A 25,522-nucleotide genomic window follows, 5' to 3' on the forward strand; every position below is an offset into this window, starting at 1 on the left:
CCCACTGGGATCGTGGAGGTCACAACTTTGGCCATCCTAATGGGTGTCTGTCTCTTGTATGTCTCCTGTATTCAGAGCAGTACGTAGAGCTGCTGCCATGGTGGCATCTTCTAGCTGAGTGATGTATTCCGAGATGGTGCCATGTTTAAAGCGCCCGTTCGGCAAACTGCTTTGTTTTCAAGAAACAAACACTCAAAGTGGGAAGTTGCTTCTTGAAAACAAAAATCTTAGGCCCAGGCGTGTAGGAAGTGTTTCCCGTCTATGAGGGGGGGGTCAATAAATGGCATTCATTAATCATTTTCCCATGCATGGCAGACACAGAGAAAATGTGTGACAGTCATCCCACTCTAAATAATATAAAATGACCCCCACTACGATCCTTACACGCAGCCACCAATCCACATCCTGAAAGCTGGTCATGTTGGCCATCATACACTCAAAGAGGGAATCCAGATCTACATGAAGTTAAAGGAATGGTGTGGCGACCCTCGTGGAGTGGTAAACCACCTGAAATATCTCCTGCCAGCTTCTTAGCTGACCCAGCTTCAGGGGTCAGAAACCTGAGTTCCCTTGCCTTTATCTTCCACATTATTGACTCACTCACAATATCAAAACAGAAGACATGTAACCTTAGAGTCTTAATTAATGGTGACCTCTACTTCAATCTTCATGTTAATGCAATGTGCTTGAATGCTCAACTTTGAGAACTACATGGATTCCTTCCTCTTTCAAAATAGCCAGTTTCTTGCAGAGGCCGCCTTCTGTCTGAACTTATTTAACGTCACCTACACAAGACAGTCACAGAACTTCAAAATCACCCAGAACTACAAGATCTAATTCATTCTCAACCTTGAGACTTCAAGATGACAAAACATCCACTCTCAAAACGTTAGACTGTCTCTCTGTCAAAGAAAGAACCCAGTTCAACACACTGTAACACAAGTCATTGTATAACTCTGAATCAAGATATCTTTCTAGGATGTTCCAGGCAGTTGTATATGTGAGGTCAGTTGAAAAGAAGGTTATGGTTGGCTACTCGTGAGCCTGAGGAGACCAATATTAATGTTCTTGCCATCCGGTATCACAGATGGAGATGATTATGAGGCAGACTTCTCCATGTCTAGAGAAATCCACTTTGAAACAGCCTATCTGCACTACTATGACTTAGCAACATATTCCTAAAGTATCAGAGTGGCCCAAGGGCCTTCCTAAATTATCAAAGAGCCCTAGAAAAGACACCAGGGAACCTGAAGACATTCCTACGTTATTGGAGATGCCCAATGTCTTTCCTAGACATACATCATTTCTGACCATGAGCCAACAGCTAGGATACTCCCATGGTTCCAGACCTCTCAAATATATTTTCCCATTCACCTCAACTTATTCAGATGTCAAAAACTGGATGCTCCATTCAGCTATTCCTCAGTTGGTGCACAACCTTTTTGGCCCTGTGTTTGTAGAACTGCATGCATCCTGGAGAAGGTCAGCATCTCTATTTCCTTCCTAAAAACTACTCCTGTAGCCACAAGCTCTGCTATGCCACAACTAAGGGCTTTGAGGAGCCTTTCAGTTGCATGGCACGCTTTACTAGTATAATAAGTAAATAAATACATAAATAAACAGAAGAATGGACTGTTCAGCTGGTTGGTTTACAGTTGGGAGAATGGGATGTCGAGGTAGCAAGGGAGAACAAGCACTTGCAAGGCCAACACGTCTGGCCTCGGCAAGCTGGTGTAATGATAGTTTTTATAACAAGTATAAAAATAAATCGAAAAAATAAAACGAAAATTTGCTACCACATAACTGGCAATATGCTTGCAATACACATTTTTCATTAAAAAAAGATTCACACATAATTTTTGTAGCTTCCTAGCCCCCAGTTGCCCTTGGAACAAGTATAGAAAGTTTATTTTCATTTTAATATACTTCAGAGGAAAATATGAATATTCTTGATTGAAAGAAAAAGTTACCATAAGTTTTAAATTACTGCAATCTGAAAATATACAAGAGTAAAAAAATAAAACAACTGTAAGCAAACGCAATCAATCTCGCCTTTTCCCTTTGCAATAGTTTTTGGTATTCAATATTGTTAGACCTGACAGCCTTAGGGTGGTCACCCCTAACGTTTTGCCTGCCTCCCTCCACTTTTTGGACACTGTTTTTGCTGGTTTTAGGACTTTGCGCACTTTACCACTGCTATCCAGTGCTAAAGTGCATATGCTCTCTGCCTTAAAACATGGTGAGATTAGTTCATATCCGATTGGCTTATTTAATCTACTTGTAAGACCCCAGACAACCCTAAACACAGGATGCTCAGTCACACTTGCATACATCTGCATATTGAATGGGTCTTCCTGGGCTGGGAGGGTCGAGGGCTTGACAGTTACATGTCAAAGGACAGTAGCCTGTCCTCACACAAAGGATTGCCACACCGCCTACTGGGACCCTGGCAGACAGGATGGAACTGAAAGGGGACCTTGTGCACTTCTAAACCACTCTTTGAAGTCTCCCCCACTTCAAGGGCACATTTGGGTACTTAAGCAGGGTCTCTGACCCTACCAACTCAGACACTTCTGGACAAGATACCACTGGTGAAGAATCCCTGAACCAGAACCTGCAACCTGCCAATAAGAACTGCCTGGCTGCCCAAAGGACTCTCCTGGACTGCTATTCTGAGAAGGACTGCTGCCTTGCTGTTGCCCTGCTGCCTTGCTGGTCTCTGGCTGTGCTGAGAAGTGCTCTCCAAGGCCTTTGATAGAGCTTGCCTCCTGTTCCCTGAATTCTCAGGACCAAAAAGACTTCATTCCTGCAAAAGAACTCCTTGTGAGGTGAAAATAGACGCACAGCCTGCAAGAAATGACGCACAGCCTGCATCGCAGTGAGAAAATTACCGCATGCCGAACCGGATCAATGCAGTCCGACTTCCCGAAGAGGAGAACGACACAGCGCCAGTTTTGCGACCGGAAATTCGACGCATGGCCCACTGGATCGACGCAAAGCCGAGCCGGAATGACGCAGCCCGACTTCCTGAGAGGAATCGACGCAGCGCCTGTTGTGCAGCAGGAATTTCCATGCATTGCCCACCGGATCAATGCAGCCCCTGTGGCTTTGTCCTGTACTCCCTGGATTTCCACGTATCATCTCCGAAGCGTCCGAAAACCCCGCAACCTGAAGAGGATCCCAGTCTACGCACCGGAAATTGACACACTCATTGAAAACTCACCAACGCATCGTCTGTGCGCACCAGAAAAATCACGCACACCTCCCTATTTTCCACGCATCTCCTCCTCTGCAGTCCCCTGCAGAGAATTTGAACGCAAACCAGGTACTTTGTGCTTGCAAGAGACATTTGTTGCTTTTTAAAGACCAAAGACACTTTATATAATTTTACAGTGCATCTCGACGTATACTTATTGAATCTTGATTCTTTTGACTTGCATCTTACCAGATAAATATTATATATTTTTCTAAACACTGTGTGGTGTATTTTGTGGTGCTATACTGTGTTATTGCATGATTTATTGCACAAATAATTTACACATTGCCTTCTAAGTTAAGCCTGATTGCTCAGTGCCAAGCTACAAGAGGGTGGGCACAGGATAGTTTGGATTGTGTGTGACTTACCATGACTAGAATGAGGGTCCTTGCTTAGACTGGGGGTAGCCTGACTTCCAACCAAAGACCCAATTTCTAACAAATATTAGCAATATGTGCAAAATATTTTACTGGTGATGCTGAGAAGCAATAGAAAAAAGCACATGATGCTATGGCGACCACTGCATGATGATGTATATGAGAGCATGCATCTCTACACACACATGCATGTATGTCACAACACAGTGGCAAATGCCATCTTGGAGGGTTAAATTAAAGAAATATGCTAGGAAGCACATGAAAAAGAAAAAAGCGCTGAAGTAAAAAATGGCAAAGCTCGGGTCATCCGAAAAGATTGTTTTAAAAAAAAAAGAACGCACTGGTGGGGAGAGCAGTGGAGTAGATGGCAGATAAGCTGTAGGAGGTGAACTCTACTGAGCAGTATGAAGGGCAGTGGAGCTGGGGGGAGGATGAGCGAAGAGGTTACATTTTTTAAAGAAAGTGGGGCAGATTGTTTTGGAATGGAGTGGGGGAAACTTGAGTGAGGCAGATTGTATTGGGGTGGACTGCAGTGGGGTGGATGGAGTGGGGTAGATTGGGTTGTATAGGTGGATTTGAAGGGACTGGGGTGGACTGAATGGGAGTGGGGTGGATTGTAGTGGGGTGAATTGGGATGGAGTGGTGTGGATTGAATTGGGATAAGGTGAGATGGATTGGTTTGAGTGGTGCATATTAAAATGGGGTGGATTGTTTTGGATTGGAGTGGGGCGGACTGGAGTGGGATGGATTGTTTTGGATTGGAGTGGGGCAGACTAGAGTGGGTCGGATTGGAGTGTGGCAGGTTGTTTTGGATTAGAGTGGAGAGGATTGGAGTGGAGCAGATTGTTTTGGATTAGAATGGGAAGATTGGAGTGAGGCAGATTCAAGTGCAGGAGACTGTTTTGGATTGGAGTGGGGCAGATTAGAGTAGGGCGGATTGCAGTGAGGTAGATTTCTTTGGATTGGAGTGGAGAAGATTGGAGTGAGGTGGATTGGAGTGAGGCAAACTGTTTTGGATTGGAGTGGGGCAGATTGTTTTGCATTGGAGTGCAGCACATTGCAGTGGGGCAGATTTTTCTAGATTGGGGCAGATTAAAGTGGACAGACGGTTTTGGATTGGAGTGGGGCAGATTTTTTTGGATTGGAGTGGGGCATATTGGAGTGGGGTAGATGGGAGTGGGGCATATTGTTTTAGATTGAAGTGGGGCAGATTGTTTTGGATTGGAGTGGCGCATATTGCTTTGGATTGGAGTGGGGCAGATTGTTTTGTAGTGGTGCAGATTGTTTTTAACTGGAGTGGGGTGAATTGGAGTGGAGCAGACTGGAATGGGCCAGATTAGATTGGAGTGAGTTGGGAGGATTGGGGTGAGTGGTTTGTATTGTAGTGTGGTGGATTGGTGTGAGGTGAGGTGGGATGGATTGGCATGGATTGTAGTGGGGTGGATTTAGGGTGTACTACACAATTATATAATAAAGCATAATTTCAGAAATCACACAGAAGAAAGAAACAATGTTGCTTTGCAATATTTAAAACAAGATCATTATCGTCTTTTGAGAGCAGTGCCCCCAAAACAAAAATGAGAGAAAACAAAGTGCAAAGTGAGAAAAGACGACTTGGCAAAATAAAAGAAAGTAAGCTATGAAAAATAAAACTTTGCAATTTTGTTTGTCCTGCTGGGCACATTTTTACAAGTCACAAGCCTTCTATTTGCAGGGCACCAGAAGTTTAGAAGAACAAAATAGTACCTCAACACATCGCGAGCAGAGGACGGGCACTGATTAAGTTGAATCAATCAATGCTTGGTCCATGCTCCACAGAAAGACACAGAAATGATGCTTGGCCTGCCATGACGAATTATGAGGCTGTAGAGAAGAGTGACATGGAAGCCAACAAATGGTAATGGGTGGACTCCAAGCCCTAAACAGTACACAACAGAGTCTCGCACGTGAGATGCATGCGCTAGCACATGCACTAGCAGAATTGACCCTAAAAAGGAGAAAGTAATTATAGCACATATCGGATTTATGAGTGTGGTGGCTAACACTGCACTCTTGCAGTATCCCACTGATAAGTCTCAGCAGGTCGTCAAACCTGCTAAAATGTTTCAGGAGAAAAATGCCCAGTGACAACCAGGTCATGCAGATCCTAGTGTAGTAAGAATCAAAATCCACGTTATTCTCATTATTGGGAACTAACTCATAAATAGGGTCTATATATTGCACCTGTTAATTTTGACCTCTGTTGTGTCACATTTCAAAAGCAGGCATTGATTAAAAAGTTCAGTTAGCCAGTATGCAAACCTCATTTTAAGCAGAGGAGCAAGGCTCAAGCATTTGTACAAGAAATCTTTCTGGAGAAGCCGTGTTCCCACCTGAGAAACACAGCCGACAACCTACTTATGTTAGGTACTACTCCTATGTAGACACCTGCAGCTTATTTTATGGTGTGATTGATGTTTGTTGTTCTTCATATATCAATTCCTGTGAATTTATGACTTGTGTTGTAGGAAACTATGCAGTGTAAATGAAGGCAGCTGCTCTTGTGATGTCATTAGGAGTTGTAGTGTTAATACATGCAGCTGCTCTTGTGGTGCCATTGTGGTATGTGTTGCAAAGTCCCATACATTGTAAATTAATGCAGCTGGTTCTGTGATGTCATTATGGTACGTGTTGTAAATGAATGCAGCTGCTCTTGTGAAGTTATTACAGGATGTAGTGTTAAGACATGCAGCTGCTCTTGTGATGGCATTCAATATATGCAACATTTAATGCAATGTTATTACAGGATGTCTTTTAATGTTCTACATGGTATAAAGGCACGAATCTGTTCATGTAATGTCAATGGGGTATGTATTGTGAGATACTATATTGTGTAAATGCAAATAGTTATCTTGTGCTATAAAATGAAGGACGGTACTACAAAGTGTAAATGCATGCTACTGCTTTTAGTACCTTGGATGGATGTGTTGGATGGTAGTACAAAGTACATTTGCATAGAGCTGTTCGCACAAAGTCACTACAGCATGTTTTGTAAGATTTGACATAGTCTAAATGCACGTCTGTTCTTGTGATGTCACTGGTGGATGTATTGTCAGGTACTACGTTGTGTAAATGCATACAGTTACTCCTGTGCTATTTCTGTAGATGTGTTACAAGGTACTATAAAGTATAAATGCATGCCCTTTTCTGGTGATATCTTCAAGGGATGTGTTGTATGGTATTACATACTGTAAATGCAGGCGCCTGTCCTTGCAGTGTCACTACTGATGTATTGTACAGTTCTACGTAATCTAAATGCATGTGTCTGTCCTTGTGATATTATTTGGGGATGTACTGTCAGGTACTACATTGTGTTAGTTCATACACTTTCTCTTGTGATATTCTTGTGATAATATTGTAGATGTGTTACAAGGCACTACAAAGTGTAAAAGCATGCAGTTGCTCCTGTGATAATATTGTAGGTGTGTTACAAGGCACTACAAAGTGTAAATGAATGAAGCTATATATTATTATGGGAAGTATTGACAGGTACTACAAACTGTAAGTACCTGCCTCTGTTCTTCTGATTTCACTGAGGATGTGGAAGGGCCAGATGTGCAAAGCTTTTTTCTTGTCGCAAATGGCCCGATTCGATATATATGATTGTTTTGTGACCGTGAATGTGGTTGTGAAACAATCGCAGTTAACACCAATTTCAAATTGGTGTTAACCCATTCGAAAATGGGAGGAGGTCCCCAAGGGACCCCTGACCTTTTGTGAATAGAAGCGAAAATATTTTTTCAGAGCAGGTAATGATCCCAGGGACTACTTCCTACTCTAAAAAAATGAAAAGAAAGCTTTTCATTTTTTTTGTTTGAAAGGCATCCTGTTTGCCTCTAAGGAAAACAGGCTGCATTAAAAAAAAAAAAACTGCTTTAGTGAAAAGCAGTCACAGACATGGTGGTGTGCTGTCCCTAGCAGGCCACCATCCCTGTGAGTGCAGCCATTCCCAATGGAGTCACAAATTGCGACATACCTCATGAATATTGATGAGGTAAGTCATTTGTGACCCCACTGGGAATCATGAACAGTGTTAAGTACACTGGGAATCATGAACAGCGTCCTTAACACTGTTGTGCATTTTATTTTGTGACTTGCAATTCGAGATTCCCAAACGGATCGCAAATTACGAGTCGCAAAACCAAAGGTTGTACATCTGGCCCTAAGTTACTACACTATGTATATGCGTAGAGCAGCTCTAGCAAGATCATAATGGTATGTGGTGTGAAGTTATACTTACGTTAAAGGCATACTGCTAATTTTACGCTATCAAGCGGGAAATCCATTTTAGAGCGTCATGGTGGAAGATGGTGGAGTTGTACAATAACTTTTCATTTGATAAATAGATGTCCTTGAAATCTACCAGGGTTGCTTATTTTACATGAGGGTGAGGATGGACTATGAGCCCTTTCATCACAGAAGGTTATATCTACTAAGGATACGACTGACCGTGCATGGTTATGAAGAAGTGATATGGTCTCTATAAACTTTGATGCCATATGCAACTTGTAGTATTTAAGCATCAGTTGTATAAGGACTTAAAGGAATAGCACATTGGGGTGGGTGAGGTGGAGTTTGCAACTGGCGAAGTGATAAAAGTGAGTAATATCAATTGGGTAAATAGGGCGGATGTTCTTATAAAGTAAACATGAGATATGTTGTAGGACAGTGGTTCCCAACCTTTTGACTTCTGTGGACCCCCACTTTATCATTAGTGGAACCCGGGGATCCCCATTGAATCATTATTGGAATCCAGGGACCCCCTGCTAATTCATAACTGATAACTAGAGACCAAATCTGTTATTATTACTTCATTTTCAAAACAGTCGCGGACCCTCTGAGGAGGCTTTGGGTACCACCAGGGGTCCCCAAACCACAGGTTGGGAACCACTGTTGTAGGTTACTACACAATTTGAAGCATGCAGCTGCTCAAGTGCTGTCCTTATGGGTTGTCTTAAGGTACCACGGAGTGTAAATCGACACAGCTGTTCTTATGAAGGCATTGAAGGATGTGTTGTAATGTACTGCAAACTGTAAATGCACGAGGCTATTCTTGTGGTGTCCTTATGGGTAGTGTTGTAAGGCACTACACAGTGTAAATGCAAGCAGCTGTTCTTGTGATGACCTTAAGGACTCTGCTGTAAATTATTACATAGTGTATATGCATGCAGCTGTTCTTGTGATGCCCCTAAGGGCTCTATTGCAAATTATTAGAGTGTAAATGCACGCAGCTGTTCATATGATGCCCTTAAGGACTATGCTGTAAATTATTACACAGTGTAAATGCATGCAGCTGTTCTTGTGATGACCTTAAGGACTCTGCTGTAAATTATTACATAGTGTAAATGCATGGAACTGTTCATGTACTGCACTTAAGGACCCTGTTGTAAGTTATTACACAATGTAAATGCATGCAGCTGTTCTTCTGATGCCCTAAAGAGCTCTGTTGTAAATTATTACACAGTGTAAATGCATGCAGCTGTTCTGATGCCCTAAAGAGCTCTGTTGTAAATTATTACACCGTGTAAATGCAGGCAGCTGTTTTTGTGCTGTTCTTCTGGGTAGTGTTTTATGGTGTAAGTATAAATGCACACAGTTGTTCTGGTGATATTATTGAGGGATGTGTTGTAATGTACTGCATAGTGTAAATGCACATACCTGTTCTTGTGGTGTCCTTCTGTGCGGTATTGATATCTACTAAGCAGTGTAAATGCACAGAGCTTTTCTAGCGATATTACTGAGGGATGTGCTGTATATGTACCACATAGTGTAAATGCATGCAGCTGTTCACATGATGCCCTTAAGGACTATGTTGTAAATTATTACATAGAATAAAAGCATACAGCTGTTCTTGTGCTGTCCTTCTGGGAGGTGTTGTAAGCTGTAAGAGTAAATGCATACAGTTGTTCTTGTGATGCCCTTAAGGATTCTGCTGTAAAATATTACAGTGTAAGTGCATGTAGCTGTTCATGTGATGCCCTTATGGACTCTGTTGTAAATTGTTACACAGTGTAAATGCATGTTGCTGTTCTTGTGGTGTCCTTCTGGGTAGTGTAATAAGGTGTAAGTGTAAATGCATGCTACTGTTCTTATGATGACCTTAAGGACTCTACTGTAACATATTACAGTATAAATGCATGCAGCTGTTCATATGATGCCCTTATGGACTCTGCTTTAAATTACTACATGGTGTAAACGCTTGCAGCTGTTCTTGCGGTGTTCTTCTGGGTAGTGTTGTAAGGTGTAAGTGTAAATGCACGCTGCTTTCCTTGTGATGACCTTAAGGACTCTGCTGTAAAATATTACAGAATAAATGCATGCAGCTGTTCTTGTGGTGTCCTTTTGTGTAGTATTGCTATGAACGAAACAGTGTAAATGCACACAGTTTTTCTAGTGATATCACTGAGGAATGCATGTTACCTCAGTATAAATTCATGCTGATCTTCTTGTGATAGCTTTGAGGGACATGTTGTAAGGTATTGAACAGTTTAAATGCAGACTGCCTTCCTTGTTATGTCCTTGTGGGTTGCGTTCCACTGTAATACACAGTGTGATGACAAGTAAATTATAAAAATTAAGGGATGTCTTGTAAGGTACTGCACAGTGTTTATGCATGGAGATGTCTTGTGATGCCCTTATAGGGGTTCATCTATAAATACTAAATAGTGTAAATGCACACAGCCGTTGTTGTGATATTGAGGGATGAGTTAAGCTACATAGAGTGTAAATGCACACAGCCATTCTTATGATACTAAGGGATATGTTAAAGTACATAGAGTGTAAATGCACACAGTCGTTCTTTTGATACTGAGGGGTGTGTTAAGGTGGGTAGAGTGTAAACACAAGCAGACGTACTTGTGGGACTGAAGAATGTTAAGGCATGTAGAGTGTAAATGTATGCAGTAATTCTTTAGATACTGGGGGATGTTAAGGTATGCAGAGAGTAAATGTATGCAGCAATTCTTTAAATACAGAGGGATTGTATTGCTATCTGTATTTAATCACAGGCTCCATCTTGACCACTGACTTCATTTTGTGCTTAGCTTAGCTGCAAACGCCATCACATTAGTGGTGCAGGTATTTTTCCGTGCACAGCTTGTGCAACGTGTTTTCGCTCTTTCTCACCAAGGATGGGCACATAACATGGGGAGTAGTAATGATAAGATGACCAGGCTGAGAATGTTTATATTAAAGCAGGGAACAGTTTAGTCTTGTAAGCGCACCTTGAGATTTGGCCAGTCTTTAAATGTGCTCTTTCAACACTGACCTGGTATGGCCAGCGTTTGCACAGCAATTTATCAGATGGGAGGGGGTTTCTAGAATCTTCCTCTTAAGATTGTTTAAAGTATAAAAGGTAGTGGAGGCTTGACAACTGGGAAGAAGGAACTCGTCTGAAAGGAGATGCCTTGCTCAGAAAATAATCTCATTGCGGGTAGTCTTCCTTTGTTCCGGTTGTCCATGTTCAGCGACCTGAAGTTGTCAGACAAAGGGATGATGTTGGTGTCAAGCCCCATGGTGATGCATTTTTTATTCTTATTTTTAGCTTTGCATTGTGCATGCATAAATACGGAGTCTATATATACATATAATATCCATTGTTGAAATATTGCATCTTCTTTGTTTCTGTGATCATTATTATTTTACTGCTGTGATCATTTTTAGAATTGCTTGTGTGTTGCTGCATTTGAAATAAAAGCTCACGTTATTCTTTCTGTGTACGAAACTTGGGAAGTGCTTTAATAAAATCATTACTCAGACTAGGAGTGATGCATACTTTGCATTCCATTCACTTCGTTTTACTCTCAGTCTGAAGTAGAGCAGAACAGGGATGTTAAGGTATGTAGGGTGTAAATGCATACAGTAGTTCTTGTGATATTGAATGATGTGTTAAGGTATGTAGAGTGTAAATGCATACAGTAGGTCTTGTGATATTGAAGGATGTGTTAAGGAATGTAGACTGTAAATCCATGCAGCAGTTCTTGCAATACCATTGAGGGATATTAATGTATGTAGAGTGTGAATGCATGAAGTTCTCTTGTGAACTTCTGATGGGTTGTGTTGTAGGGTACTGCACATTTTAAATGCACAGAACTCTATTTGTAACATGCTTATATTGGTTTTGTTGCATGGCACTGTACACTGTGAATAAAAGGAAAGGAAGTGATGTCATTAAACCCTGGAGAGCTGCATCCTGTGGGCTCATTGTCATTTCACCAATTCATATACTTGCAATGTACCCAGACATCCTAGTGTCCTTTAACCTTAGATAGGAGACAGCTCAAATCCTCACATCACAGTCCTAAGAGATCAACTACCTGCATCCTCCGTTTTGGACCTCACAAGATCATCCGCCTGTAGCTTGTGTTTTCAATGAGGGCGTGTGACAGAAAAACATTTCAAAGGCAGGGCCTGTTAATTTAAAAAGCATGACAGCGAAGGCCCCTTCCCTCGGGCATCTCCGACTTTAAGGGGATAACATATAGGGCCAGATGTAGCAAGCCGTTTGCATGGCGCAAACTGCGAAAAACGCAGTTTGCGCCATGCAAACGGCCTCCCGCGATGCTCATTCCCAAATTGCGAGTCGGTACCGACTCGCAATTTGGGAATGCGACTCGCAAATAGGAAGGGGTGTTCCCTTCCTATTTGCGACTCGCATCGCAATTCAGAGTTGCTTTGTGACCGCGAATGCGGTCGCAAAGCAACTCGCAGTTACCACCAGTGTCACACTGGTGGTAACTCATTCGCGAAAGGGAAGGGGTCCACATGGGACCCCTTCCCCTTTGTGAATGTCGACAAAAATATTTTTTCAGAGCAGGCAGTGGTCCTATGGACCAATGCCTACTCTGAAAAAACGAAACCAAATGGTTTCGGTATTTTTTTCATTTTGCAACTCGTTTTCTTTAAGGAAAACGGGCTGCAAAATGAAAAAAAAAAACTGCTTTATTTATAAAGCAGTCACAGACATGGAGGTCTGCTGACTTCAGCAGGCCACCATCTCTGTGAGTGCAGGGACTCGCTATGGGGGTCGCAAAAAGCGAACCACCTCATTAATATTAATGAGGTGGGTCTTTGCGACCCCATAGCGAGTCGCAGAAGGTGTCTGAGACACCATTCTGCATATGCTTTTGCGAGTCTGAAATTGCGAGTCGCACCGACTCGCAATTTCAGACTCCCAAAAGCATATCTTGCTACATCTGGCCCATAGTTACAGAAAGCAGTAGGCGCCTTGTACCCAATCTGGAGCAGCACTTTAAGATAAGAGATAGTGATAGACCAGAAACATTACTTAAAAGGATGCTTTAAGAAGAAATTGCAGGTCAGAAGTAGAAGTGCAAGGAGGAATTCAGATGCTGTTGACTATTCAAGCAGCACACACTATAAATTGAAATGTCTCTACACTCCTCAATAAGAGGCATAATAATAACCCACCTTATCAACCTCCAAAGAATGAAGTGGCCCTACTGTGAATCACGCCTGTAAATTGTAAGACAGTCCATACACAGCAGTGCTCAATTTGCAAATAACAACATGCTTATCTATTTGGAGCCACTTCCAGCCCCTTCACCTCACTTTTGTAGCTCTCTGCTTTCTCCCTTTGTGGCGCTTTTTCATTTTTCTCTTCCTCCGTCTTTCCCATATATGTGTTTTGCTTGCAGTAAATGCCCAATGTAGAAAAATAAGTGGTGGCCTTCAAAAATATAAGCACTGATACACAGTGAACCTGTTGGCTAATTGGATTCGTTTAACTACTGAAAATGTATATATGACTATTGAGACTTTCCCAGCACCTTTGAAGAGCCTCGGCACTAAAAAGTCGAACTTTTACCCGTGGGAATGGGGAGGCACCAGATATTCATTCTGTGGGGGGAGCCCTCGGGGGCACAAAACTCACCCAGGATGAAGAGCATCTCCACGGCGATGTCGCTGCCGATGGTGCTGCGGGCAGCTGCCACGCTGTCGTCGGTGCCCGTGAAGCAGACGTTGTAGGGCACGGTCACAGCCACGTAGAAGGTAGCCAGCAGGATCAGCCAGTCCCATAGCGCCTTGAAGATGCTGTAGTGCAGCAGAATGAAGCGGGCCTTCTGCACCGACGCCACCTTGTACTCGGGGAGGGTCGGCTTGCTTTCGAAGACATTCTGGGGAGAGGAATAGTTAAAGTGGAGGGTTAACCAGATCTGCACTTCGCTTTTTAATCACAACTCCGTCCGTTACTTGTATCCAGAGTGGGAATGTGCTTTGGAAAGGTTTGTGAATACTTACCAATTTGTGGCTTTCTGATTGTTCACTAAAGGTCAATTGCTTCCTGGATCGCCCCCCACCCAACCCCCCCACTACCCCCTCACCCCCAAGCACCTGGGAGAGGATTGACTTACACATTTTCCACCTTGGTGTAATATTAAGCATGAAAAAATAATTTTACGACTGCAAACTCATTTTTGTGAATTTCAAAAGTAAACCTTAACTCGCAAATCATGGTTCAACGCCCAAGTTCAGCTAATACCTGCAAATGACGTTTTAGAAATTATATCCATGGCTGATATTAACAGGGACTTCTTAACCTCATTTATAACTTAAATTGCTGCTTTTGAGCCAACTTTCAGAAGCCCCCCACGTCAGCGTTCCCAAAGGCGCAAACCCACCAGTGCTTGCGATGAAGAATGGATCGATTCTAGATGGACTGTTTCCTCTTTAGTTTCAGTCCTCTGACACCTCCATTTTCAAACAGTTAGTCCTTGGCAAAGTGCCCTTTAAAAATCTGAAGCTGGCAAGAGCAGCCCAGACCAGTGCAGCAGAAGAAACGCCAACACCTGCCTGTTCAAGTCTCATTTGCATTTCGGTCTTATTTTAGATAAAAGTAGGGCTCATTTGCATATTGATGTATGTCACCTGCACAGGATTGCCCTGCAGATGATCCCGAAAGAGCTTCAACGAGACTTGAATTTAGAAATGTTGATGCTGCGCCACAGGGTCATCAGTGACCAGAGATAAAGCAAGCACTGGCAAAGCCAAATGATCAGTTTTTTTTTTTTGTTGGATGTGTTTGGTGATAGTGCGGCGGGTAGGTGTGTTCCCCCCCGCCCGTTTTCCTCGAGAGTGAAGCAACATCTACAACAATATGGAAGTTGGGAGTAGGACCCCGTTGCTGAACAGACTGCATTACCAGAGTAACGCTAAACCTCAAGAGAAGAGTGTTAATGAAAAGTTCTCATACAATGAAATTTGTGTTTTGTGTGGTGAAATTATAAAGCTTGAGCAGCAATATATAGCATAATAGGTAGTTTAGACAATATTTTCGTTGCAACTTTAAAGTAAGCCAAATTATGCACACATCTTTACTTTGTCACCAAAAAAGCAGTTACTCGAACAATATGCTGTCATGACAGTAAGTAAAACAAATGAACAGGCAAGGGTAATTTGTGAACAGCACAGTCTTTATGACAGCCTAAGGCATCCAAACAGAATGTACTTCTGAAACTAAAAAACACATAAATCAACATTTAAAATATTGTTGTGTCAGCTTACATCAAAGAAAACACACTTAGTATCAATTTTCAACATGTCATGTTGCATATGGACGTTAAGAAGGTAGATAATGTATACACGAAAACCTAATCAAGTCAGAAATGGGACAGAATAGCGATCCAGGAAATGCCATGAGCTTAATGGAAAAACCCATCAGAGCAATGGCAAAGCAATACATTTATTTATATGAAAGCTATTATCTCCATTTACATCTGCTCTATGTACTTTTTGAAGAATTGATGACACGATCTCTTATTAAAAATGAGATATACAATCTGCATAGAGCTGTCTTTAACAGTACTGCAAAGGTGTCTGAGTCTAGTAACCAAGTTAACAGAAAGAAACCAAATTATAAGAATGGAATACTCCCATCACCCCAAGCTCCAGAGAAGAATGTGAAGTCACAGGGCTGCTTGAGTGTGTTATACACACACAGCTTTAGACGAAATAAGAACAAGAACACTATAATACATCTAACATAAGAATCGACAACAAAAGCTGCCTGTAATAAAACTGACTGAAAACCACAAAAGGACTGAATGGAATGCTACTTAATCCTACCTCCTGCTAATTACTTGGGGCAGACTACATTCTATCGAATGTTTCTTGTCCACTGCCCTGTGACAACCCTTTGAAATCATTCTTAGCCACCTTCTGTGAAACTAAAGACACATTAGAAACCTCAGACACGTTTTAGGCTATTGAATCCCATCGTGGACGTGGTGCTTCAGTATGTATTATGTAGAATGATACCAACCCTGTCACTTAGGCTAATTCTATAAGAAGCACAGGCAGTGATGGGTGAGCTGCCTGAATTCATGGAAATCAAAGGAGCCATTCAAGTTGATATTTATTTTTCATTTAAACTTTTCCACGACAGATAGGGAGAACAATATATCGGTCTTAGCCATGTCCCAAAATGGATAGCCCACCCTGAGATGCGCGGCCACTTCTCTGCTGAATGGAAACACAAGGAAATCATATACGCTGCAATTGTATTAGGCCTCATCAGCAAGGTGCAACTTGTGCCTCTGTGGCATGACCCCCTTTTGGCCATAGCTGTGCTAGGCGGGTACCGATGAGGCCCAGTTGGGAAATGGCCTTTACCACGCAGGCCGTAACCACCCAAGCGTTACCATGCTTGCCTGAACCACGCATGCGTAGGTTTTAGGGTTTAGGGCAGGGGAGGGGGTTGGGGTAGTTTTTAGGACAAACCAGGGTAGGTTTTAGGGCAGGGGTGGTGGGTTGGGAAAGTTTTTAGGACAGGGCGGGGTAGGGTTTAGGGTAGGGCGGGGTAGGTTTTAGGGTTCAGGCAGGGTCTGGTAGTTTTTAGGGCAGGGCGGGGTAGGTTTTAGGGTTTAGGGCAGGGTCAGGGTAGTCTTTAGGACAGGACAAGGCAGGTTGTAGGGTTCAGGGCAGGGGGCGTAGGGCTCAGGGCAGGGGATGGAAGGGGCAGTTCTAAGGGCTTGGGCAGGTGGAGTATGGTATCAGGTGTAAGGGGGCAGGGCAGGGGACAATATACCACACATGTTCCTTTACATAATTGCTTTTACAATGACATTTGTTGTAAAGGCATGCGTGGTAAAGACGCGGTCGTTGTTGTGATTGCGTACTTAAGGCATGCGTGGTTCAGGCATGCGTGATTCCATCACACACCGGCCCAGTTAGACTGAAACACGTCTGGAGTTGCTTGTGTTTCTACTAAGGCTCACATTAAGAGTGGCCTTGTAAATGGTGTGTTATTTAACTCAGCTGATAAAGTCCGACTATGTTGAGCTGGAATCAGGAGTATATCAGCTGTACCAAAATACATGCCAATATATATCACGAAAGCCATAATTGTGATATGTACTATACCACACACCAGGGGCGCCTCCTCCAAGAGGGCGGAGGAGCGTCGCCCTCACTACCAGCAGCACCAGCTGCAAACCTTTTCAAGAAAACGATAATAAACAGTGTTTATTATTGTTTTCTTGAAAAGGGGGAGGGTGACAGGCTGTGACGAGCACTTGAGGGGAGTGCACAGAGCACTCCCCTCAGAGCGCATGGGTGTTTGGCTGGCCGTCTCAGGCCGGCCAACACATACATGTGCAGTGGGCTCTCTCCAGCCCAGCAACACTGTTCATCCTGGGCACTCCCAGCCAATCCTGATGCTGCTTTGAGCAGCATCAGGATTTGCCACAGGGCAGGCTGGGAGCCTGTGCCTGCAGTCGACGAGGGACACAGAGAGGAGCGGCATGCGGAGGTAAGTGTTTGTTTTATTTGTTTTTATTATTATTTTTTTATTTAATTTAATTCTCCCCCAACCCCCCTCCCCGCCGCCGCCGCCCCTTCTGCAGTTCGCGAGCCGCAACTGCCACACACATTGTAATTAACTGGGCCACTCATAATGAGGGCCTTAGTAGTACTTGGCCAAGCAGTTTGGGCTTGACTTTATGGATTGAAGAGACCAGCAAGGAATAATAGACTTGTTTGTGCATTCACTTTTGCATTGTGACCATGCTGCGGAGGATGAAAAGCCTTCAATGCAAATCTCTCCAAGGTAGCCCAAATAAATGATAGCCTTTGTGAATGTTGAAGATGAAACTTGCACTCATTAATAGAACAAAATCAAAGGCTGAAGGGCAGGGTAGTGAACTGGAAGTGGTCGGATCCCACCAAAAAGCGGAGATACATCCTGTGGGATTGTAGGGTTTGTACATGAAACTGGGTGTTCTGCTTATCAAGGGGCACCATTCAGTCTTTGTGGTCCAAGGCCAGCCAAATCTCTGCCAGGGTCATCAGCTTAAACATCTTCTTGAGAAGTTCAAAATGGAGTTCTAAGACTGCTTGCATGACCCGCCCTTCCTGGGGACCACAAAACAATATGAAAAACAGCCAATTTTCTAACTTCACCGCAGGAACACATTTGATAGTCACCTTTATCAAGCAACATCAACATTTCTTAGGAAAGGATATTGGTGTGGTCCACTGCTCTAGGGGCATGTTTGGGGTGCTATATCCTCCTATTAAGCATATTTTCAGATAAATAGTTGGGTACAAATCCTTTCTGTCGGGTATGGTGAAGTGTCGGTCGGATTTCACCAGGAATTTGTACATATACACCATACACATTCTACCTCTCTCTGTTTTGAAAGCCTTAAAAAATGTTGGTTATTTTACAAAATATTGTGTTTTCTCTTACTTAGTACCCCTACCAATCCCCAGTCCTCTCCCCCTCCACTACCCCTTAGCCCCTTCTTGTGCACCCTGCTTGTCGGATAATGCATTTCAACATTATGTGCCTGTGTGATTGTTGGAAAGTCTGAAGCTCACACCCCCCCAATCTTACTGGCCAACCTACGTCACTGTTGAACGGAGATGAAGAGGAAAAAAATTGATGCCTTTGACTCTGCTTTTGGCTCTCACACCACAAAATGTCTGTGTAAGTTGCTGAATGGTGATGCCTTTATTGGTGAGCCATGGACAACCATCTCAAGGAACAAGCTGTAGCTTTGCTATTAATGGAATATGCGAGAGCCACGTAAATCATCTCATTAAAAATTCTGGCCTCATCAATTGGCATATCTATCAATGAAGCCTGGACATCTCTAGAACATAAGATGCAGCACCTCCAGGTATGACAACTCATAATCACACTGGTGCACAAGCAACTAAGTCTGTGGTGCCCAAGCTAGAACGTAAAATCTGCTTAGCTGTATCTTGTCCATCTTGGTCTGTTTGTATGAAAGCATTATCTAGATCTTCAGGAAGTACAGGAAAACACTCATATTATCATGTGTGTCTGTATAATAATTGTAATTAATTTGTTTCCCTTCTAGGTATCCCCCTTTGTAAGCTACACAAGCTAATTATTACGATTTATGTTACCAACATAGAATGCACTTTTATTAATGTCATAATGCTTTGAAATATGATAATCAAGTCTGCTTGAATATAATAAAAGTATTTAATCTGAATTCAGTTGTCTGTTCTAAATAATTGTTTTTGAGTTGTGAATGAGATTTCATGGAACCTGATAATTCAATTTCTCATTTGTTATTATTATATAAAGGGCACATTTTTCAAGAATGAAAATAAGTGAAGGGGCATCAAGTGTTCTTGCTGCTAATTGTTTATTCTGAAAGACTTAAGAAAGACCAGATAATATTAAATATGTTAGGAACAGAGTGTGACGAGCTAGAGAGGGACCTCATGCCAGAAGACTGAGATGATGCAGGCCACGCAGAATTGCTGCACCTGAATTGCTGAAGGCAAGTAGGAGGCACATATAGCCATCTCTTATTCAGCTCATCAGTTTGCCTACTAAAGTAGATAAGAATAGCAGACAAAGCAGTTATCATAATCTTCCTTGTTCAAAGCAGGCATGCTGGATCTGAACAATCTTTGAAACTCAAACAAGGCTTTCCTTTTGGTGCTGAGTTTCTCTTAATGATCCAAAAATATAAGGGTGCGTTGGTATAACATTACAAAGCCAATATGTTGCAATAATTTCAACTGTAAATGTTGGAGCTACTATTCTGTTTCTTTTTAGGGTCGAGCCTGCGTTGCATGCCCTCGCGCATGCGTATCGCAGCGAGACGCTTTAGTGCTTAGAAAAGGGCTCGGAGCCCTGTCGACATCACGTCAGTGTTTTTCATTGGTTCGTGGGCTTACCTAATAAAATCTTCTTGCTTTCATTAGTCGAAGGCATGCATACGTCATGCCTTTTTCGGTGGCTAGCCCTCCTCGAGCACAGCGACCAAGTACAGAAAACATGCGAGGTTCGCTGTTTTCCGTCGGGCTCGTGGAATACTTTTTCTCTAATTTACTACCGCGATCTCGCTTGGCAGAAGTCGAGCGCTTTACATAGTTAATTGCACTTTTTCGGGTTACGTATATAAATGCACTTTTGCTGATAGGTGAAAAGTCGGGTTAGGAGTTTATAACGCTATCAGTTCTAACATGAGCAAACGCCGGACCCTTTGCATTGCAAATGCTTGTTCTAGTAGTTACTACACATAGGGCCTGATTCTAACTTCGGAGGACGGTGTTAAACCGTCCCAAAAGTGGCGGATATACCACCTACCGTATTACGAGTTCCATAGGATATAATGGACTCGTAATACGGTAGGTGGTATATCCGCCACTTTTGGGACGGTTTAACACCGTCCTCCAAAGTTAGAATCAGGCCCATATTGTGCACGAAGATAGTATTTTGATTTTTTTAAAAATCTTTAAAATATATCGAATGTTACTTAGAGTTCTTGAGTGTGCCTTTCTAATATGAAAGGGATTTGGATTCCATATACTATCCCTGTGATATTTTATAGAATTGATTGTTACCAGGAATGTATCTCACTCACGTACTGCTCATTAGGTTTCGGAGTGGTTGCAGTCCAACTGGCACTCTGTCTCATGTTGGCACTTTGACAAAGTACCTAGTGCTGGGGGTCTGCAAATCCTATTCATGGGCAGTGTCCTGAATTATCTAGAACAGGCAGACACCATTCAAAGAATGTAGTGTCAGGCTGAAAAAAAACACTTTCCTGCCTAATTCTCCTGGATTCCCTGTCTAGTCGAACTGCAGTGAAGGTGTTTTTTTTTTAATGTGTTTATTAGAGTTTTACATGTGGTTCAACAACAGCTTCAAATGTGGCTCCAAGCACATTAAGACATTATGGTGTAGTACAGTCAGTATTTCTGGGTGAAGTCACACCGCCGCCAGCACTGGGGTGGGTGAAGTCACACCGCCGCCAGCACTGGGATGGGTGAAGTCACACCGCCGCCAGCGCTGGGATGGGTGAAGTCACACCGCCGCCAGCACTGGGATGGGTGAAGTCACACCGCCGCCAGCGCTGGGGTTGGTGAAGTCGCACCGCCGCCAGCACTGGGATGGGTGAAGTCACACCGCCGCCAGCACTGGGGTGGGTGAAGTCGCACCTTCGCCAGCACTGGGATGGGTGAAGTCACACCGCCGCCAGCACTGGGGTGGGTGAAGTCACACCGCCGCCAGCACTGGGGTGGGTGAAGTCACACCGCCGCAAGCACTGGGATGGGTGAAGTCACACCGCCGCCAGCACTGGGGTGGGTGAAGTCACTCCGCCGCCAGCACTGGGGTGGGTGAAGTCACACCGCCGCCAGCACTGGGGTGGGTGAAGTCACTCCGCCGCCAGCACTGGGATGGGTGAAGTCACACCGCCGCCAGCACTGGGGTGGGTGAAGTCACACCGCCGCCAGCACTGGGGTGGGTGAAGTCACACCGCCGCCAGCACTGGGGTGGGTGAAGTCACACCGCCGCCAGCACTGGGATGGGTGAAGTCACACCGCCGCCAGCACTGGGATGCTCATCAAGAAAATATCATCAGCAAACACATGACCAGCAATTTACTACAGGAAAGAAAATGAAAGAAAAGAGAAAAACTCTGGTGTCTGCACAGGATGTGAGAGAGTACGTTTCATACAGGTACGGGGAAGTACCCATCGAGAGTATCACTCAAACAGGAGATGTAATCGCGCCTGGTGGGGGACCTCTTCCGTGGGAGGCTGGTGGTAATGTTGCAGGTAGGCGAGGGTCAGGTCCCAGTGTGTCCTGGGCTGACTTTGTACACGCGGGTCCTCGTGGGTTTCGCGGGCTGACAGTGGGCTACTATCCTATCGGTGATCCTGTGTTGCAAGCCTACGTGTGGATTATAAGGCACAACTCAAGGTGGACGTGCATTGTTTTTGGCTTCAATGTTAAGCAGGAAGGTCTCCCAACATTCACCACCTCTGCAGGAATCCGCCCCCCTCATGTGAGGCAGCTTGAGAGTGTGGTCCATGCTAGTAATACATTAAGCCGGGGGTCCGGAGGGGAGGGCTCCTTGCATGCAATGGCCACTTGACGGTTGAACATTACAAAGGCCAGGTCAATGAATCGATGAAGTTGTTTGTCCCCTTTCGCTTGGGGCATAGACCCAGCAGGCAAGGTTCAGGTGTGGGTGTAAGATCATGCGCTGCCATTTTGGCCACTCCGACACTCGCTGCTTGCCAGACTTGGTGTGGTATCGGGCACTCCCATACAGTGCAGGTGTTAAGATTCACATTGAAAGTGGTGTCCTGTACCACAATATCTCAGAAGCGGGGTGCTACATCACCAGGAGTCAGTCTATGGTGCCTAGAAATGGGACAGTTCACTTTCAGCAGAAAAAATAGTTTTGTCCAGACTGGAATCATTGGGTCAGCCTGAGCCTCGTTAAATGGTAACAGAGATTCTGAAGTAGAATGTACAGGTTACAAAACATCTGTAGGAAGATTTGGCTTGCCTTGGTCACCTCAGTGGTGAGAGCCAGTACCAGCAAAAACGTTTGGAGGTCCAAAAGGGGAATAAAGAACGGGTTCTGGAGCAGTATCTAGCCCACTGGCATTCTGTAAATCAAGATATATGCCAGCATCAGAGTCCTAAGGGGGGGTGACAGGTGGTGGTAGGTTATTTACCCACTAATTAGCATCATATTAGGCAGATTGCAGACCTTGTGTTGGATAACTAGAAGCAAAACAAGACTACGATACCCACAGTGCAATAGGTTTGTGCACTAAACACCAGGACTGGAAACAGCATCTGTAATGACCTGGAGGGAGGTAGTCACCCTAGGTGGAGTAGGATGCTGCTGAGGGCAAACATCTAACTGGAACCAGGAAAGGAAAAATGTGGGGGTGGCCAGATGTCCAGAAGTTGGAGTTGTGGATGTTAAACATATTTGTATTTATTTTAGACATAGTTGATTTTGTGAGGCTCTGACAGTTCCAATTACATTCTCAGTGCACAAACGGCGAAACATAAGTACACAGCGCAAAAACTAACGGTGTTTGTACCTGAAAGTATGGTCAAGAAACTACACACAATAATTACATCTGTCCTCCATTTTGAAAGTCTGTTGTGTACAGTATCAAGCAAATATCTTCACTGTTTAAAAGCCATAGTTGCAGCCCTTTCTTATAATAACTGTTTCTCCATTTGTAATTTTTATGCTAATGTAGCAGTTTTACACAACAGATGCACACAAATAGTGATAGCGTCCGGTGCCCCCTAAAGTCTAGCTAGCAAATACTGAGGCTGTCCATCATACAGGCGTTGCAGTAGTTCCAGTAGGCATTCACTGAAGCGCCTAGAATCAACGCCCGGTTCTTGATGGAGAGAAGGTGCAGGAGTGGCTTCAGCTTGTTGACCTGATAGAAACAACACCACATTCATTTGTAGCTCCATACCCCCTTCTGCATCAAGGAGGAACCCCAGATGTGTGAATATTTGTGTGAATATTTGAAAACATTTCCTGGACTCTGCATTTCTTCTGCACAGAATAAATCTTCCCAAGTGACAAACGGCACGCAAACTCTGTAGAGGTAGTGCGTGATTCAATCAGGACAAAAAGGAAACAAGATTGTGGGTTTTTACGCCCTGTTTTGAAATATGCCTTTTCAGCTGAAAAGGCTAAGTTAAAAATAGTGCTGCCTTCCAGTAGCACACTGGGGAGCTTCTGCCGGAGATGCTGATGCAGAAAAGTGCTCTTCAGTGAATATTGCAGGCCCTTTAGTCAAGGTGAAAAACTCCATCTGTTAACCGTGGCCATTTAGATTTTTTACCTCTGCTGTGGACCGAACTAGGCAGAACTAGCAAAGGTCTTCTGTGGCTTCTTGTCAGAGCCCCAGGCTAATGCAGACAGTGACAAAATCTTAACAAGCTGATTGTAGGAAAACCCAGCAGTAGCATCTGCTTTAGCTATGGAATTTGGAGCAGGATATTTTCCCCAGAGTTCCAAAAACATCACTCACCTTTAAATGCTGCCCTAAGGAATGGCTCTGCTGTCGACACGTGTCTCACTTGAATAAATACAATGTAATTCTAAATATACATCTAGAGCTTAGCTGCAAGCATTATTGAAATTGAACGTTTTGTGTAAACTTTACATGAAAAGACAAGGGGCAAGATGTATGAAACGTTTTGTATGGCGCAAACTGCGAAATTCGCAGTTTGCGCCATGCAAAACGCACATCGCGATGCACATTCCCATTTTGCGAGTCAGTAACTTGGTTACCGACTCGCAAAATGTGAATGCGACTCACAAATAGGAAGGGGTGTTCCCCTTCCTATTTGCGATTCGCATCGCGATGCAGAATTGCTTTGTGACCGCGAACGAGGTCGCAAAGCAACTCGCAGTTAGCACCCATGTGAAGTGGGTGCTAACCCATTCGCAAAAGGGAAGGGGTCCCCATGGGGCCCCTTCCCCTTTGTGAATGGCTCTAAAAATATTTTTTCAGAGCAGGCAGTGGTCCTATGGACCACTGCCTGCTTTGAAAAAATGAAATCAAATGGTTTCATTTTGTCGAGTGTATTGCAACTCGTTTTCCTCTAAGGAAAACGGGCTGTAATACCAAATAAAAAAAACTGCTTTATTAACAAAGCAGTCACAGACATGGAGGTCTGCTGTCTGCTGCCACCATCCCTGTGAGTGCAGGGAATCGCAAGGGGGTCGCAAATTGCGACCCACCTCATTAATGTTAATGAGGTGGGTCTTTGCGACCCCCTTGCGATTCGCAGATGGTGTCAGGGACACCATCCTGCATATGGGATTGCGACTTGCAAATTGCGAGTCGCTCCGACTCGCAATTTGCGAGTCGCAATCCCATTTCTTCCTACATCTGGCCCAAGATGTGCACTGAGATTCTAGTTATTTCTTGTAGTTGTGAGCTATATAAATCATCCAAACCGAATTATAGGGGTGGAGGTATGCAAACATGTGGGTTAACTTGTAACAGCTCTGAATGGCCAGTGGCTGATCATTTTCATAATCTCTCTGTCATTATCTGGGCCCATTGAAGAATGACTCTACTCAAGACTCCTTTGCTCTTTAGGCTGCCATAAAATATTGGAACCTCCTTGAAGCGGTCTATGCCCAAGAGTTTGCTTAAGGTAGCACAGAGAGTCAAGGAAGAGCTCTGCTTCCCTCACTGAAAATTATTCTATTTTGGAATTTTGCTGCAAAGGGTCTCGTAGATTTCTGTTGCCACAACAGCACAATACGTTCAAAACAGTAGTGCAGTGGTCAGTGTAGAATGTATGATGGTTTCAGGGATTGGACAACTGACATTTACTAACGACAAACTGGATTTCTCCTCTAAAAACATATTTTACCCTTGGAAACGTCGGAACAAGCCTGGTGCCTGCTGCACAAGATGCATTTCTGAAACCTCTGCCAGAAAATCAATGGAAGAAATCTCCCTCCCTCTGTTCTGGATTGATTATTACTTCCCATGGTCAGCTTCCAAGAGCAAGAAAAGACAGATTCCGGACATGATCCACAGAGATAAG

At 43.7% G+C, this 25,522-nt stretch overlaps 1 protein-coding gene across 1 annotated transcript in view; it reads right to left on the reverse strand.

Annotated features, from left to right (window-relative positions):
* Nucleotides 1-25,522, reverse strand: part of KCNH4 (potassium voltage-gated channel subfamily H member 4) — a 541,864-nt gene that overhangs the window by 130,796 nt on the left and 385,546 nt on the right. Inside the window, exon 5 of the mRNA XM_069237683.1 lies at nucleotides 13,565-13,808. Within this exon, the coding sequence (XP_069093784.1) occupies nucleotides 13,565-13,808 (244 nt within the window). The remainder of the gene's footprint in view (nucleotides 1-13,564; nucleotides 13,809-25,522) is intronic.

Source organism: Pleurodeles waltl, chromosome 6 (genome assembly GCF_031143425.1).
Source record: "Pleurodeles waltl isolate 20211129_DDA chromosome 6, aPleWal1.hap1.20221129, whole genome shotgun sequence".
NCBI lineage: Eukaryota > Metazoa > Chordata > Amphibia > Caudata > Salamandridae > Pleurodeles > Pleurodeles waltl.